We start from the raw sequence: 17,631 nt of genomic DNA, 5'->3' as shown, positions 1-17,631 counted from the left end.
AGCTTGAAGGGCTACAGTAACGGGAGGACGAGGCCCCGAGTCAACAGGGGGAAGAGCGTAAAGGAAAGAGCAGAGTTGTGGTGACCTGAGTGTAGCAGCAGCTTGACGGACCGTGACAAAACACACTTTTAAAGGTCTGGGCCCCTAGAGGAGGCTGTCAGCAGACTCAGGACACAAAACCATGAAGCGAGAGAAGCAGACAGGACATGTCCATCTGGGAGCCACGTACAGCCGGCTGTCAGCAGTATTTATCCCTCTGAGCTATTCTCTAGTAAATTTGCCCAGACATTACAGTCCTTCAGAGAGGGAATTAGACATTGCTGTTCACATGTATTGAGGGTCTTTTTCACCACACTACAGCCTCTTCAACTCCTACTGCCGGTTTTACCGACAATTTTACAGCACTGCTGAGCTCTTCAACGGCCCAGATTCCTCCTAATAAATCAGCCCGGCTGCTATGCCTACAGGAGGGTAGCCCGGCACGGCAATGGGGCAGGAAGCGAGCGCAATTCAGTCTGTTATCTCTGCGCTGTGATTCCTTCCACGTACCCACTTTGTCTTTTGCTGCGTCCCAGCAAGACTGTAATTTATTACTTTGATCATACCGTGCTCTGGATGGCACCTGGATTCCTGAGAGCAGTCCCGAGGCAATGCTGTAATTCAGTTCTCCACTAACGCCAGCTAAATGACAACTCTTAATTAAAGTGGAGCAGACTTTGAAATAAGAGAACAGCAGCTTTCATTTTGAGGCATTAGCCATAAGAATGTCTTAATTTCCCCCCAACATTAAGATTTTACCAGGAGATATTTATGTTTGCACACCAAAAGGTTTCATAAGCACAACTATCTCCTGCTAATTACTGTTTATACGAAGCCATGAATCATTGTTCGGGACTATGTAAGAAGTTCTCAGATATGAACAATCCTGGTCTAGACCAACGCAAGCGAATCTCCTTAGTAATTTAAGGGAAGGGCTGGAAAACAGGCAGAAGCACAGAGTTACACTGGGCTCCTCCGCAGCTGACGGCGGGGCCGTCCCGAGGGAGGGAGGAGACCTCCTGTCTCCCTACAAAACAAACATCCTGTGGTCTTACAAACTGTGCCGGCATTTTTCTCCACGAGGTTTCTAGAGCGAGGGAGCGCAGAATACATGTAGTAATCTCTTTGGAGGTACAGCACACGCTGTCAAAAGCTTCTCCTTTCCCTACATTCCCCCTACTCTCCTCTTCCCCTGGAAGAAATTATGATAAATGGCAGAATAGCTATGCAGGTTTAATACATCCAAATGTTCCCGACTGAGCACACATGATGCGGCAGCTGCCGCTCTGTCCCAGGATTTCCTTAGAGGCCCTCACAGACTCCCTATGGCTGATGGAATATGGATTAAAACAAAAAAAAAAAAAAAAAAAAGGAAGGTTTCATGTTTTATATCAGACTCATCCTTCAGTGAGCTCATGCTCAGCTTCTCCTGTCACCCATTCTGTAGCACAGGCCATAAAACCTTCTGCAACCAAGGCTATCGCGGACGCTTCCACTCTTGGCTGATATTTGGAAAGTCCATGTTCTTACAGCCAGCATGAGGACAAATGATCACTCTTTAAATATTGTGTATTTCTGTACAGAGATGAAGAACTGTAAAAACAGATCCAGCCTCTCTCAGCCAGACCCACTGCCCCGGTGCTGGGCCAGTCTCCCCAGCTGTGCCACCCTACTTCCAGCACAAGCAAGGAGCCTTCCACCCGCAAGCAGGCTGCAACCCTTCTCACACAGCCTTCAACAACCTCCAGCACTCTAAATACTGAAAACCACGTCTGCTGAACGCAAACACGAGAGAAATAGGCCACCCACGGCTCCTGCTCCATTGCCCATGCACCAAGAGGCCCTCATCACAGTCAACTGCAGTGCTTTATCTTGTCTAACACTGCGTAGCCCTGACGATGTGGCTTTGCCCACTCCTCCAAGACAGGATTCCGTCATCTTGGGGCTTTTGTTCTTGTAGGTTTTTGGTTGGTTGGTTTGTTTGGTTGTGGGTTGTTTTAGATTTGGGCTTTTTTTGAAAGTTCACTCTTATATTAGCCTGCAGGTTCCACCTGAGTTCATTCATTGAGTTTATTCCATTTAGAACCCCTTCGTGACAAGGTAAGTATCATCTTTCTCCAGCCCGCTCACCACAGTGGCCAGTGTAGGGAGTGGAATAGTGGGTATGGCAGAACTTTGGATTTTATTCCCAAATCTGCTACTAAACTACTGCCTGACCTTAGATTATAACCTCTGGGAGAGGAAGGGGAAAGAGTAACTACAGCCAAGCACATTTCAATGGCACTCGCATATTTCTGAAAACTTTACCTTTACAATTTTTGTTTTAGTTTCCTTACTTAGGGAGCAGCAGTTGTGAAGTTTGCCCGTTTCTGAGCCCTGGGGAGGGAAAGCATACAAGCAAGAATCATCAAGGTTTACTGTTACGTTTCCCTGTTTTACGAAGCAGCCCCAGACTGCTCAGGGAAGGACTAACATGGCTGTGGATGATCAGTTCTAGGTCTGAAGGCAGTTACAGCTCTTCCTATGAAATGATGTTCCTTCCCCCATCACAAGCCATGGGAAATGGTAGCAAGCACCATCAGCCAGATATTTTAATAAAGATGGGTCAGGCAAGAACCGCTGGAGCGAGCAAATACCTAACAAGCCATTACAAAGTCAAAAATGTATTTAAAAGCAAGAACTCTACTGAGTGATGGCAGATGAGAGGCCAGGAGGTGAGAAGCAGAAAATAGCCATGGAAGAGAGGAAACAAGCCGAAGGCTCTTCCCTGGGAGGCAGCAATGCTGTCCTAAGGCACTCGCTCTTCCTAACAGATTGACCGATGTCCTGCCCGCTGATCCCAGCGACGCCGGCGCAGGATGAGTCGCTGGCAGTGCAAATTTGGGTCTGGCTCCATACGTGCCCAAACGCAACAAAAAGAAACTCTCCAGGAAGGGGGCAACGGCTACGCACTGCTGCTCCTCCCCAGGCTCATCTACTCTAAGTGTAACAAGACACACTTGAAAAAAAAATTCAAAAAAATAGAGACAATCTGACAGCTGGCAGGACAGAAACCATTTCAGTTAGAAAACAAAAGAACTTTACTAGTGCTCCCAAAACAGTTTTTCAACTTTACAGGGAACACTGACAGATTTTAAACAAGGCTTCTGCCTTTCGGTGGCAGAGCAAGCCCAAAAAGGCAGCAAGACTATTTCAGCCCCTATTTGGGACATGGACACGTTCTGTTTTCCAGATCAGATTGGCAGCAGTACGTGCTGTGCCTCTTCCCTTCTACGCTTTACCCTTTCTTGGTGCGAAGTGGGTGAGGAATTATGCAGTATGGCAAAGGCAGCAAGGAGAAAGCAGATGACAGAAATTCAGATCTCTCACACTTTAGAATAATATTTACTAGTGGGAGTAAAAACGAGGGCAAAAAACGGCCAGCTCAAACATCAATAGGAAATCTCAGTAATTGTTAGAACTAGTTTAAACCTATTTTTGATTAAGAAAAGGTCTCAACTTCACCAGCAGGCAGGCAAGCCCGTCCACACACAGCAGAGCGCACAGCGATGGGATGCAGCACCTACCACCCCTCCACACCCCCACAGAGAGGACCCTGCACACCATCCTCATTCCTGCAAACCAACAGAGCACAAAAGCCTTTCAGCAGAGGACCACCACAGAAAAAAATAACATTTCTGATTACTTGGTCAAGACATATACACCTACACATGTGCCTGTCTCTAAGTCAGTCTTACACCAGACCCAAACTCCACACAATATTTTCAAGCGGTGTGTCAAAAACACAACAGATTTGATTTTGTTACAGTCCCATGCCATGCATCAACCAAACACTGTTGTGTTTTTGTTAACACATGAAAACCAAAATAAGAAATTGAATTAGGTAAAATTTAATCTATCCTCCTGGCTGCAACTGGTTTTCCACTCAACTAGTGGACTTTCCATCCTTTAAGCAGTTACATTTAAGGTTTCACAGTCTACTACAGCAAAGAAACTTCCAGCTTTCTCCTCACATCCTCAACAGCTTCCTGTAAAACTAAGATAACAAGGGCAGAGTTAAATCCCCCAGTGATATCACCATCATCTCCTAATCCTTTCAGAAGCTTCAGCGAGGCTGTGGGACGCGTGTGGGAATGGCCAGGCTGTCCCACGCTGCTCACTGGGATCCGGGAGCAATGGTCCCCAGTCTGAGGCCCTTGACACAAGCCTGCCCCTTCTCACCATCCGTCAGCCTGGCCTTCGTAGGACTGCAGGCTTGGGTGGTTGTTATCAAAATTAACAAATCCATACATAAAAAACTGTTATATTCTTAAGGGTAATAATGCAAGCATATTTTCACTTGTGCCCTTAGAGTAGAGGGGTTTGGGGCAAGCCACCATTACTCTTTTGAAGAGTCCTCAACGGGGCTTTCAACGTCACAATAATTTTAATGAGAAAGCTGCCTAGGAACGCCACATGGGGACCTGCAGCTGTAGCAAAGAATAACACAAAAACCTATTTATGTTTTGTTTTTACCCCACCACCTTGCCCGATGAATATAGATTCTCACTTCTCACCCTGCTTTCCAAGAGACCACCAGTCGTGACGGTGGGTCCCAGGCTGCCTATGTCCCGACTGCCTGCGACAGCGTAAAGGTTGCAGTTGCCACATTTGTCACCTTTAACACACTGCTGGGATGCTGGCTTCCCTTCTGCCCCACGCCGCGCTGAGAAATGAGATGGAGCTACTTTGATAGAAGACCGCTTAAAAGTTGTTTCCATGCTCATTTCCTATCCCATCATAAAAAAAATAAACATGCAACCACAGTTTCAGGGAGGCTGGAGGTGGAAATACTGCAATATTTATTTTATCAACGATCGTGTTGTTAACTGGACACTGCCTATATGGCACAAGTCAAACCGCTCTAATCCTGTCACGCAACTGCACTGCAAACTGGGGGGGGGGGGGAGGAGTGGTTGTAGCACACACACAAAAGAGAAAACTTGCAAAAACAGCCAGGGTACCACCCCTGTAACATCATCCTTTAGCAGTCACTGCTGCAGGGAAGAGAGGCCCCCGACGCTCTGCCTGTTGTCCCCGGGCTGCGCTGAAAGCTCCAACCGCACCGCAAGGAGAGGCCCCAGCTCCTGCTCATCAGCAGCCCGGCCGCGCTGAGCGGGGACACAACCGGGGCCCCACCAAGCTAACAGATCACAGGAGAATTCAGTCACGTAGCAAAGATCAAAACTACTCATACGTGTCTGCCCACCATTAAGTTTCTGAAACTTTAAATAAATAAAAAAGTTCTCTGGAAACCGCTCTGATTTTAGACAACAGAAAATTCTTCAGACCCACAAAACACATCTGATGGGTACAGACTCTTGATCTGAAACTTCTTCAGATGGGTTTGCCACGAGAAGCCATCTGTAGATCTTGAGATTCCTAACCTATGAATTTTCCGAGGACCATTTCTGCACTGAATATTCGAGAGTTGAGCAACAGCGACTTGCGATAGGCCCCAGGAAATCAGCTGCTGCCTTTCGTGCCTCTGATTTGACCAGTTAGCACGGTCCTCCTGGCATGCCGATTATTTTTACTGAAGCAACATCCAGCAACACAAAAGAAGTTGAAGAAGCCCGGACTGCCCCAGTGGGATGGACACAGCCCCGCTAGCGCAGCCTTGCTGGGGTAAAGAACTTCGTAGAGGTCACCCTGAGCAAGACCTCAGTCCAAAGTCCCCAGCCCAGCACGGTGCCTCTGTCACCCAGACTTTCAATCTGAGCTAGTTGGGTCCCTGTGTTTAACATCTCCCTGTCTACAAACAACCATGGGTTTGACTCAAAAATCACCTTTTAAAAGCAAACACACAAGATAATTCAGTTATATGAATGACTGTGGAAAACAAATTTACAAGGGGATAACCAAAATGAACTAAGAGATGATGCATTAACACATGCTGAAAATATTCTGCTGATGGACTCCTCTAAATTTTCTTCCAGAGCCTGGAGTTGGTTTTACCATCCTCCTCTCACATCCAAAATATGGGATATACTTCCCCAGGCAAAAAAAAAAAAAAAAAAAAAATAAAGCTGAGGCCTGAAGATACGGCTTTGTTTACGGGCTCGGCAATAAGATCACTTGACATTTTACAACCATAAATGGTAGAGCCGTGCTCCCTTTGTACAGTGCAGCTAATGAAAGTCACCTGGGGTCTGGATGCCGCCTTCACCGCTCAGTTCCCTCACCCCCGCATGCCTAAACCTCACCAGGACCAAATTTCTCCCCAAGCCTGGCTCCAACTTGCAAAGCAAGGGATAAAACTGGTGTCTGGGACGGTGATGGGGTCTGGCCGTGTCGGCCCAGGAACGCCGCTGCCGGAGCTCCGGCCGCTGTGCTCCCGGGGGGACACAGCCCGACCCTGGCCCCCTCAGGTACTCACCTTCCAGGTAGCAGCTGGAGGAGGAGGAAAGCCCTTTCTTCGATTTGCAACCCACCAATTTCAAGCAAATCTCCAACATTTTCATTTGTTAGAGTTTGGCTTCAGTTTTCTGCTTTCCCTTCCCCCCCCCCCCCTTTTCAGCTTCTCGCACTGTTGAATTATCCAGTAAAAGTCTAAAAAAGTCCGAAAAAGAAATCCGGTAAGAGTCTCAAAAAATCCAGGAAAAGTTTAAAAGAAAATATCCAGCAAAAGTCTCAGAAATCCAGCGCTCTGAAAACCATTACAAGGGCGAGCCCGAGAGGCGGAAAATCCTGGGGCCCCGCATCCCCTCTCTCGGGGAGTTGACTCCAGCCATCTTCCCTCCTTCCCAACTCTTTTGGCGGGAGAGGGGAGGAGGAGGAGGAAGGGGGGGACGGACAAAAAGGAAAATTAAAAGGAAGAAAACCAGCGAAGCCAACCAAGTTGGGCAGAGTCACTTCTGCCCGCACTCTGCGGCCGCTGCCCGCATGCTGCCGGGTGCTGGGCGCAGGCAGGGCTGCCGGGGCTCGGCTGCCAACAAAGGGCCCCTTCAGCCGCTGCCTGCCTCCATGACATCAGGCAGGCGAGCAACGCCCTCGCTCCTTAACCCTCCTCCTGCCTGCCTGCACCCGGCCTGCCTGCACCCTGCCTGCGCCTCGCCCAAGGCGAGAGCCAGCACCAAGGGGTTTCGCCCGCCTGCCGGAGCCCTCCCGGGGTTGGGAAGGGGGCAATGGCGGGATCGGGGACCAACGCTGCTGCTCGGCTGGTGCTTCGCGCGCGGCGCCGTTAAACCAGGCGAACTGCAGGCGACAGTCCAAGTCCCAACGCGTGTCATTTCCCAGCGTATCAGGGGAACTGTTTCAACACCGCGCCTGGTGACGAGGACGAGCACCCGAGAGCTGTGCCCGTTTGGACGCCAGCGCGGAAACTGCAGGGGAGCTGGAGGTGCTGCTCCAGCAGGCGCAGTCAGAGCAGCTCTGCGATAATTGCAGGCAAATGGATTCAATCTCAGCCGACGCAGTTACACTCGCAGGACACCACTCCTCTTGCACAAGGGGCCCAAAGTTTTCACCCTCCCACTACCTATTATTCTTTTCCCCTGCAAAATGTGCCTTTCCCCTGCAGGTTTCTCAAGGCTACATGGTAATTACTGTGCCCCAGTTTGGCATTTTTTTTATGGATTACTTTCTAGCATTATTGCGTGTCTCCTTTTTAAAACAATATCACTTTTATTATATATATTCCATATATGTATATATACATATTTTTATATATATATATATATATATGTATAAAAGAGAGAGCAAATTGGGTGTGTATACAATCACAGTTTTTTCCACCCCAAAATCCCCTTTCATTTCCCAAACCTGGGTGTGCTTTTGCTGCTTGGAGCAAGAGGTGCCCAAGGGTGCAGAGCTGATCACGGGTGCAAACCAGAGAGGCTGAGGAGCAGGGCCCGGGAAGCCGACCCCACCACAAACTCCACTGCACCGCGTGGAGCGCTTGGCGCGTCACACACAGGCTCAACAAAGCAGCAAATCTTCATTTTTGTCCCTGAAAACTTCCCTCCACATCTGACAGTTTATTTTGGCAAGGTTACTGACTAGCTAGCACTCTTTTGCCCTCCAACGTTTTCAAACATTTAATACTTCAGGGGAAACTCTGCATGCTTCCAGCATCTGAGGACCATGCCTCTGAAACAGCAAACATTGCTCAGACTCTTTAAACATTATTTTACAGCATTACTTTGCCTCAGTCTTCTGATCCATGGGGTGTATGCATGAAAGACAGCTTGGAAAGAAATTCTTGGTCTCTCAACCCATAGTGAACTGCAATAAAAGCATTTGCATTTTTTAACTACCACAAGCCACCTTATTTCTAGCAGAAAAATAATTACCGTAAGGACAGCGTGATGCTCAAAGCCCTTTCAGGCTTTTTCTCAGCAAAGACGAACCTGGGTATCCCCATCTAATAAACAAGGAAACAGCGAGAGAACGTAAACATTTCCTCCATTTAGACGGTCCAGCGAAGGGATGAGGCCACAGATCCGATCCCCCACCTCCGGCAGCTGCACGTCCATTAGAAAGGCAACGCTGTGGTTCTCCCTATGCTTCCCTTCCTCCCTCCGCTTCTGGAGCAGGGTTTCTATTGCATGGAAGCACGAGCGTTTCAAGAGAAACTAACACCTCTCTCCTTGTTCTCTGCCCGCTAACTTCAGATGAGACTGCAACAGAGAACTTGTGCAGAACTGCACTGGGGGAAAATAAAAGGGGGGGGAAGAGTTAAAAGCAGTTTTGGAGGAGAAAGGTTCTGTAAATCACAGGAGGAGCTCCATCATCACGTGCTTGGGCCCAGTGTCATGTTTAGGGAACTGGCATGAAGTAACGTCGTAAGAACAGACCAGGCATCTTGCACGCAACTTCTTTTCCATGTGAGGAGCATCCCCATCCCGCTTCTCCTTCAGTGGCAGCTGCAGGAAAGCAGAGTCCCCGTAGCGTCCCCGGCAGCACACAGGCTGCCCCCCCCCCATCCCCAAACACCACCCAGCCATTATAATTAAGGTTAATAAAATGAGCACCGGCAGAATTAAGGCGGATTACACTGCTGATGAACTCCTGGGGTTCTTATTCCAGAAGAAGAATGCCTCATCTCAAATTAAATTAGTTGGCTTGCAGAAGACCCTCACTGTAGGAGAAACGCATGGGGAGTTAAACACAAGGAGCTCTCCTGGGTTAACTTCCTCTGTGGATAAACAAATCAATTCCCTTTATGTTTCCACACAGACAAGTTTGTGTGGTCCCTCTGCTACAAACTTCATCCTTCAATGTTTCCTCTTTTGTGTCTCTGCAAACCAGGCTGTAAATACTTTGGAGCAAACACTCTGCCTTTCCTGCACACCATGAAACTAACCGGCGATACAGAAATAAAAGCCATATTGATAGCGTCACACAAATCTGCTACTCTTACGGCTGACATCTATTAATCCCCTTCATGTTTGTTTGTTGTCTACACATCTTAGAATAAAATCAGTCATGAAAAGCATGCACACTTTTGGACTACAGAGTGACTGATGCAACCTTCAACTCCGGCTTTCTGTTATAGAATGGCAAAACAATGTTGGTGGGGAGCTGACTCGGAAGGTCTCCAGTCCCACCTCCTGCTCCGAGGGCAGCCATCTATCTAGATCAGGTTGTTCCAGGCTTTCTGCAGCTAAACTTTAACCGAGTCTGCTGGGCAGCGTGAAACGCTTCTCATCCTCTTGTATCTACCCAGCGCTGCCTTGCTGCAAGTTGTAAGCGTTGCTTCTCCTCCCTGTGCTATGAACCCCTCAGCAGAGTCCCTCCAGCCCCGGCTGGGTGGTCACAGAGCACCGGGACCCCTCCGGCCCCCTCGTCCCACAGGGCCAGGGCAGCTCCCTCGCCGGGGGCCACCGCCGGCCCCAGCCCCTGCCTCCAGCACGTCAGCGGCCGCGTGGGGAAGGAGGGAGCGGGACGCTGGACTCCAGATGTGGCTTCACAAGCGCCAGCAAGAGGGAAATAATCACTTCCTTCGACCTGCTGGCTCTGCTCTCGCTAATGTGATCCAGTATCCATTAGCCTTTATTGTTCATGCTCATACAAGAGCATCAACCTATTTAGCCAACTGCCTTCGTGTTTGAGCTGCTTCTAGCAGACAGCTCTTCATCCTTTACTTTCTTCAAGCTACCCAAAATTTGAGGACAGATTTTTCCAAAGGAGATCAATCACACACATGAATGACAGCAGCAGCAAAAGGACTGGTCTCCATGAGCAGAAAGTGAGTTTTGGCATGATCCCACGACGTTAGCAGCTGGAGTGAATTTTGTTGCGATAGCATTAAAAGCAGCTTGAGTGCTCGTCACTCGCTTAAAAGCAGAGCTTGATTTTATTTTAAAATCCTCTTTTGAATCATGGAAAGATAGCAGAGTTTGAAGCCCCAAACACTGGGCATTTTTCTGACAGGCATGTTCAGCTGTTTCGGGATGGAAAAAGTAATTTGAAACAGAAGCAGCACAAGCTCGTGATCAAAGCAAAGGAGTAAAGGAGTGTGCCAGAAAGAGTAGATTCTTGCTTACAGTTACAAGTTACCTGTGCCTTCTCTTGCTCTTCTCTAAAAGCAGCCAAGAATTTCGTCACAGGTGTTAAAGACTAACTGAATGTCGGCTGTAAAGCACTTTGTTGTCTCTGGCTGTATGGAGCAATGAAATGTAATGTAGAATCGCATCATTTGTAAGATGCTTTTTGGTAAGTGGTAAGGTTACACGCGATTTGGGGCATTCACAGGCCACGGCCATACTACATAGCTCTCTTTTGATGACATCTTTCACATAGTGGAATAACACACTCTAACACCATTACCTGATTAAAAATACATGTGTATACAAAAATGATCAAAGCAGCCTATGCTGAGATCCATGAATGACCACAGCATGTGCTATAGACACAGCTGTAACAAAGCTGGCCTTTGATCCGACAGCAAATGCAGTACTGCCTGTTTTCCTGGGGGCTGGTCCAGCTTTGTCTCACAGACCCCAATTTTTCCTTGGGTTTTCAGATCCTCCACCATTAAACACCTCCATCCACTCTTAGATACAACGTGCCAAACTTTCAGGAAGGTACTGGCATATACCAGATCGAGAGGACCAGCAGCTTGAAAATCCTGGCTACTAAACTCTGCCTTCTCGGCACACGCAGCACAAAATGCTGTCCGGTGGAGTCCTGTAAAACTGTTCGCAGTGAATACGACTTCCGTGGGTTGTGCAGGTTAAGCCATGAGAGCTTTATCACATACAGCATGCCAAAGAAAATATGGCAGAACACGAGCCCGAGACTGGCAGGGTTAGGGCTGAGCGCATGTCCCACACCCAGCCCACTAAAAGCCACCTCAGATTTAAACAACTGTCTCTTGAGTCAGTCACCTCTGCGTCCCAGTAATTGTTCATTGACACCTTGTAACTACACAAAACGCCAAGTGAAAACAAGTCTTCCAGGGCACTCCGACCTTCTTTGCCTTACTTGGCAATGACAGCACCACACAAAAAGGCAATTACGTTTGTGATTTATTTGTAATCACTGCCACGGAACAGGTAGAGAGTAAGAAAAGTCCTTGGTGTTGGCACACAGAATGACTACATCAGCCCACTAAGACCTTCCAAGTTGGTTCACGCACCTAAGAAGAAAGCCCAAGTGACCAAGATACTGAAGGATCTCTGACTACCACTTATTTTGGTGATCACTAGGAATCAGTAATACCACTGGCATTAATAAACTATGCCCAGACAGGACTCGTGTGGTCTTACTGCTCTGCCAGATACCTTGCTCAGATGACCCTTCGTGCCATCAGTGATCTGTGCAATGCCACCCCCAGTTTCTCCAGCACTGCCCTACCACAGAACCACTCCACCATTGTCTGTGTTCTTCCAGCTTTTCACGCAGACATCTCTGCCTTTCCTGCTCCAGTTCATGTACAAAATATTTTTATAGAGACCAGTATTCTACCTTTCCACTGAAGCTCTTCTCAAAATTCAGCTGACATGTTTACAATAGCTAGTTAAAACAGCATGTTAAAAACAAAAGCCTCTTGCCATTATTCTGACCACTCTACAATAGGCATTATTGTAAATAAAAACAACAACCCATACATGAATTTGAACAAAGACCAGTTAACACCTGAGGGCAAAAAGTGTTTTCCTTCCTTCAGAAACCATCTAGCACAGCGGGAATGGCCCTAGAAGAGCACAGACAGCATCTGCGCATACAATGAAATATTCACATTTCTGGGGCTTGGACTTAACAAGTCCCACTATCACAGGAAGAAACTTTAAAAAAAAAAAAAAAAGGCAGGTTACAAAAAGTCCACTGTACACATCAATAGAAAAAGAAAAGATTTGGCAATAAAGCATGTGCATTCGTTGTTTTTTCTCCTTGATTTAACAGATGTTTGTTATTTGCAATTTTCATGAGTGAAGGAGGTGGCCGAGAAGTGGTGGGATTTCAGAGATGGGATGTTCAGCTAGCTATTTGAAATTCCTTTCAAGCAATAGGGCAGAATCCTTCTTTTTAAGGTAGTAACCAGGCAGAGGGTACTACTAAATTCCTGCAGTAGTGGTCTGTCTTCACCATATTCGTGTAAAAAAACCACGATGGGTTGTGAGCTCCACAGGGAATTGCCTCCTGTATTAGCATCTGAAGCCTGCAGGGTTAAATCCAAGTCCAAGGGGGCTCTTCACAAATCCCTGAAAAAGTTTTGGGCCTCTTCCATTAAAAGCTTTTTGAAACATCTGCAGGCAGAGAAAAAGAAAGAGGCATCGTGCACTTTTCAGATCAGAAAAAAAATAGCAGCTTACCTTATAGATACAAAAATCACCCAGACTCCTGCTTGCTATAATTACTTGGCTTCCACTGTCTGGGCAGTTTATTCAGGTTGCAAAGGAGGGAGCGGGGACCGCGAGTTTCTGTGCGATAGATAGAGCCACAGCAGTTTAGGGATTCTAGTGAAGTTCAGTATTTTCTGCCAGAGCAGCGCAGAGAGGGCTTACAGACAGCCAGGACACAATCAGCGAAGATACACACTTGGAAAGTATCAGAAAATAAATTTTTGAGAAGTTTCTTTGCCAAATACTGACTCAGATCTTGAGTGGGAGCATTTCCGTATTTCAGTTAAATGAAAAGGCAAGGAAATGCAGATGAAAAAGTAAAGTTAAAAACAAGAGGTTAAAACGAGGATCTCAAGGCTGACGACTTCACGGACTATCTTGTGTAATTCTGAGCACCTCGCAGGAAGAGCCAGGAGGACCAGTAAAACGTGTTTTAGTCCCGACAGTAACTAAGTGGTTAACTTCTTCCATTCAAGAGCTGAAAAATCTGCCAAAGCAGAAGACCAGGCCTAAGAGATCAAATTACACATGAGGAGGGGGTGGAGGGGGAGAAGAAGGAAAGAAAACAAGGATTGCTGAAGCAGGGCTGCGTTAGACCCAGCAGGGATGAGGAGGAACATGGAGGAGGTGAGGTTTCTCCAGCACCATCCCCACCACAGCCAAAGCACCCGTGAGCACGCACACGCTGGGTCGGCACCCACACCTCATCACCCTGTGAACATGCACACATTGGGTCGGCACCCACACCTCGTCACCTATGAGCACACATGCTGGGTCAGTACCCACACCTTGTCACCCCATGAGCACGTGTGCTCGGTCGGCGCCCACATCTCGTCACTCACATGTTGGGAACATCAACCTGTACTGAGCACCTTGACTCTGGCCAATATCAAAACCCTTTTGTGCATCAGCTGTTGAATTAGTGTTACTGGAACAGCTGAAACTTCTTTCTGCCACTTGCCCTCTCCACCCAGCCTAAGTGGTTGTGCTGCATTTTCTCTCCCAAGTGGAGAGCTGAACTTGAGGCACAGCTCTATGAACGCGTCCAGCACACTTGCTGCTGCCACAGGTATAGGAATCACCAAAGTACTTGAAAACCAAAAGAAAACAAATAATGCATAGCAGACACAAACCATAATCCGTCAATAAACAAATAATCCATCAAACCTAGCAGCAATTCAGCCCCTTTGCCTGGAAGTTGATCACGCAAAGGAGGTCTCTCAGCAGCATTAACATTTTCACAGCTATTTCAGGGCAAGCGAGGACTCCCTACCCAGCCACACACCGCTTCTCTAGCCCTTGTTCACCTAAGCTGCTTCAGCACTGAATTCAGTAAATATTACAATCATTTTCTGAACTGCAGAAAATTTCAAGTAACACACAGAGCAACAGACTAAGGATAAATTCAATCGCAAAGATAATTTTCCTCCAGGGATCTAATCCTAAACAGAGTTACGGAGTTATGCTTTTGAACAGTATCAATATTGATGGACAGAAACCTTTACAGGATGACAGCATACGCATTTCCTGACACTTTAATGAGCATGCTTTTTTTTTTTTTTTTTTTTTTTTAAGAAATAAACATACCCTCCAAACCCCCACAACAACAGTGCCTTCCGATCAGGAATTCAAGACTTAGCTAATTCATCCACAGGGGAGTACCTATCATTTTGAGAAAGCAGAAGCCCTCTGTAACTATATAAATAAAAAAGCATCTATGTAAGTATAAAAGATACCATATAAAAACATCTACAATCACTTGATTTGAATTACAGTATTTATCCACTCTCAGTATCTACTCTCTGTTTCCCTCAGATATGCAGGTGGAGTGCCTGGTGCTCCATGGCACTAATTGCTTATTATTCCCAGTATATGAAAATTAAATATACATCCCCAGAAAGAAAAAGCTTCCAGTTAATTAGAACTGCCTGCAACAATGGTTCCCTCCAAACAGTTCAGCACTTTATTTTGTTGTCAAGACACAATATAAGAAGTTTTAAGAGTCCTGCTGGGACTATGACGTAAAGGCAGGACCAGTATTTTCTCTTGTGAAGACTGGAGCCAACAGGCAGAAACTTCAGGCAGAAACAAGCTCCTTCACTGTGAGGAAATGCAAATGTAAAAACGTATGTATACACCTCCACCCTGGTCCAAGTGGAGCGAGGATGCAGAAAGATGTATCCATTTTGCTCACGCACTGCTGAGCGCAGACGGATGCGGCTCAAACTTTCACAAGGGTTTAAAACACTGTTTTTCAATTCCTAAGCGTAAAAACACATTGCAAGAAGCATTTTAATTTGAACTTTTTTGGAAAAGCTATGGAATAGTCCCCCTTGGTTGCACCATCAAGACAAAAGTCTGATGCTGAATTCATCAGGGGCAAAAGTTCATAAATGAAACTCTTTCAGGATGATTTTCCTTCGTATGCTTCGAGTATAATGCTTGTCATATCTGCATTTAGATTTAGAAAATGGCATGAGACTGCAGAATACCTCGATGTTTTCTGCCATTCCAGGCAAAAGAGGCAAGATAAAGAAGGAAGGTATAAAAAAGAAATCCGTGCTACTGCTCTCCAGTAACCCCAAACTCTGCCTCTCCACGTATTTTGAGAAATCCAAAGTTCCTTTCTACTCCCTCCCTCCTTCCCCTACCTGCCCACCATTAATCGGAGCCATTCACCGAGCAGATCCATTACACATGGTCTGAGGTTTCCAGCTGTTGGCGTGAATAAAGATCGCAGATTCTGTCTGCCCACATACCAGACAGAACGTCAAGAAAAGGGCAGAAGCATAAACGAACGGCAACGCTCGGCACCCTGTAAGCTACCCGACCCCGCTCCGCGCCGGCCCGATAGCTGCCCCATGTTGCATTTCACGCTCAGCTGAGTCGCTTCACTGTTCGCAGGGAGAGAAGCAGATTTTGAAGATCTGCACAAATGATTAAACAAAGAAAAAAAATAAGTAAAACACCTGCTTCTGCTCTGAGAATTAGCACAACGGAGCATGATGGCAGGAAGCAGAAGAGTGCTACAGGCAAACACTGAGATTAGTTGGGAAGAGATCGTGCTGGCACGGAGTGAGGGTCCTCGGCCAGTTAACCCCATCTAAACCCAGAGTGCCTCAGACCCACCTTTCCCATCTTCTCCCTTTTGTTGGCACCAGTGCTCACATAACCGTGTGGCAACCCAGTTGAAGAATGTGAAGATTCCCCTCACTACATGCTCATACAAATAACAGTGCCGGCATCATGAAGGGGCCAGGAGAATCGTTCCTTAATTCAAAATACTGAGAAAATCATCAAGCACTGAGTTGTATCAACAGCTTAATCTTACCAACCTTTCCTACTGAAAGATCTACAAACAAGTCCAAAAGAAATGAATGTGAGTGTAGGAGTGGACCAGATATAGATGCATTTCACTAAGCATTCAGAGACCATCAAATGGGCCACAGAGTCACTCAGTGCTGGGAGACCTGCTTCCACCTGAAACAGCAGCACTTCGACCAGCCTCAAGTAGCTGGCCATGCTCCAGCCTGGATCCAGGGAAGGCAATGCCTCACATTCCTAGAGAGCTGACAGACACCCAGATATGCAACAGTGCAGCAACAGACGCTTGCTGAAAATACAGCTTTGTGAGAAACCCTTTCTTGGGTAGGAAGTTCCTCTGGAGCTCCCCTCTAAGCCCCTCCTGATACTGCGGGTTCCATGAAGTTCCAAGTCGAAGATACCACTGCCCTGTAATGAAATTCCCAGCTTTTCCTATTTCTGATTGAACTCCAACCCATACTGAAGTCTCATGTCAGTGACACATGGATCAGCTAAACTCTGTGTTACTTCTACAGACTGCGAGCTGCTGGTGCAATCTCTTGTTGCATTTTCTTGTTCTTACATTCTCCATGAAGGAAAAGTCACACAACACTCAGTAAAAATAAACAATACCCAACACTTTCTGCAGTCGCATCTCTCTCCCACAGCGCTGCAAGAGGAATAGAAAACATCACGTATTGCCAAGGTAGCGTACAACGGACGCTCCTTCGTTTTACCTGACCGGATGGCATCCGATACAAAAATTTGGGCTTACCTGGCTGATACCTGAAATGTAGTGCAGAAAGCCCAGACTTCACCTCACCAGTCCATGGTGTACTCAGGACACCCTGTGCAAGTTCCACTGCCTGCCCAGCCAAGTTAGATACGTTATATCCAGTTATTGCAAGAATAAAGACTAAAGCCTACAAAACAAGTGAACAGACAAAAGCAGCCCAGAACATGTACCACTGAAGGAGAAGGAAGGCTCTGGCTTGGACCAGCAAGGGATGGGAAAACGCGGAGCAAAAGCCAACTGGCTTATGTTAGGCCACATGTCCCGATTTCCTCCCTTCTCTTGGTTCAGCTCAGTCTTTGCAAGTCTCACGCCCGGAACATGGCCAGAGGATTTTCACAGGGTGAAAGAGAGCTTCTGTGTTCCCCTAATCCCTCCCTCCAACACACACTGCAGTTGGGGTGCCAGGAGCACCTATTCTAAAATCAGTCTCAAAGCAGAAGAAGGTTTGGAGAAAGAAACAGGAGCAGCAATCTCTAGCAGTTCCGGAGCCAAGGGGGGGGGATGAAGCCAACGCATCGCTTCGTATTGCATGGGTAATAGAAGATACTGAAGAGGTAACGAAAAGGATTTTAAATGATGTAGCACACCATTTATAAGATCAAGAAAAAGCACAGAGGAAAAACCCCACCACCTATGCAATCTCGCAGTTTTTAATTGTACGTG

At 46.9% G+C, this 17,631-nt stretch overlaps 1 protein-coding gene across 2 annotated transcripts in view; it reads right to left on the bottom strand.

The window, feature by feature from the left end:
• The window catches only part of ABL1 (ABL proto-oncogene 1, non-receptor tyrosine kinase), an 82,931-nt gene that overhangs the window by 27,565 nt on the left and 37,735 nt on the right, over positions 1–17,631 (bottom strand). Inside the window, exon 1 of one of the 2 annotated variants that reach the window (XM_075439297.1) lies at positions 6,458–6,555. The exons of the other annotated variant lie outside the window; for it this stretch is intronic. Within the exon in view, the coding sequence (XP_075295412.1) occupies positions 6,458–6,542 (85 nt within the window). The 5' untranslated portion in view covers positions 6,543–6,555. Of the gene's footprint in view, positions 1–6,457; positions 6,556–17,631 lie in introns of those variants that run through there. 2 annotated transcript variants of the gene reach the window in all.

This window comes from Opisthocomus hoazin, chromosome 19 (assembly GCF_030867145.1).
Source record: "Opisthocomus hoazin isolate bOpiHoa1 chromosome 19, bOpiHoa1.hap1, whole genome shotgun sequence".
Lineage (NCBI taxonomy): Eukaryota > Metazoa > Chordata > Aves > Opisthocomiformes > Opisthocomidae > Opisthocomus > Opisthocomus hoazin.
The sequence above is the reverse complement of the archived record's forward strand: the minus strand, read 5'-3'. Positions and strand labels throughout refer to the sequence as shown.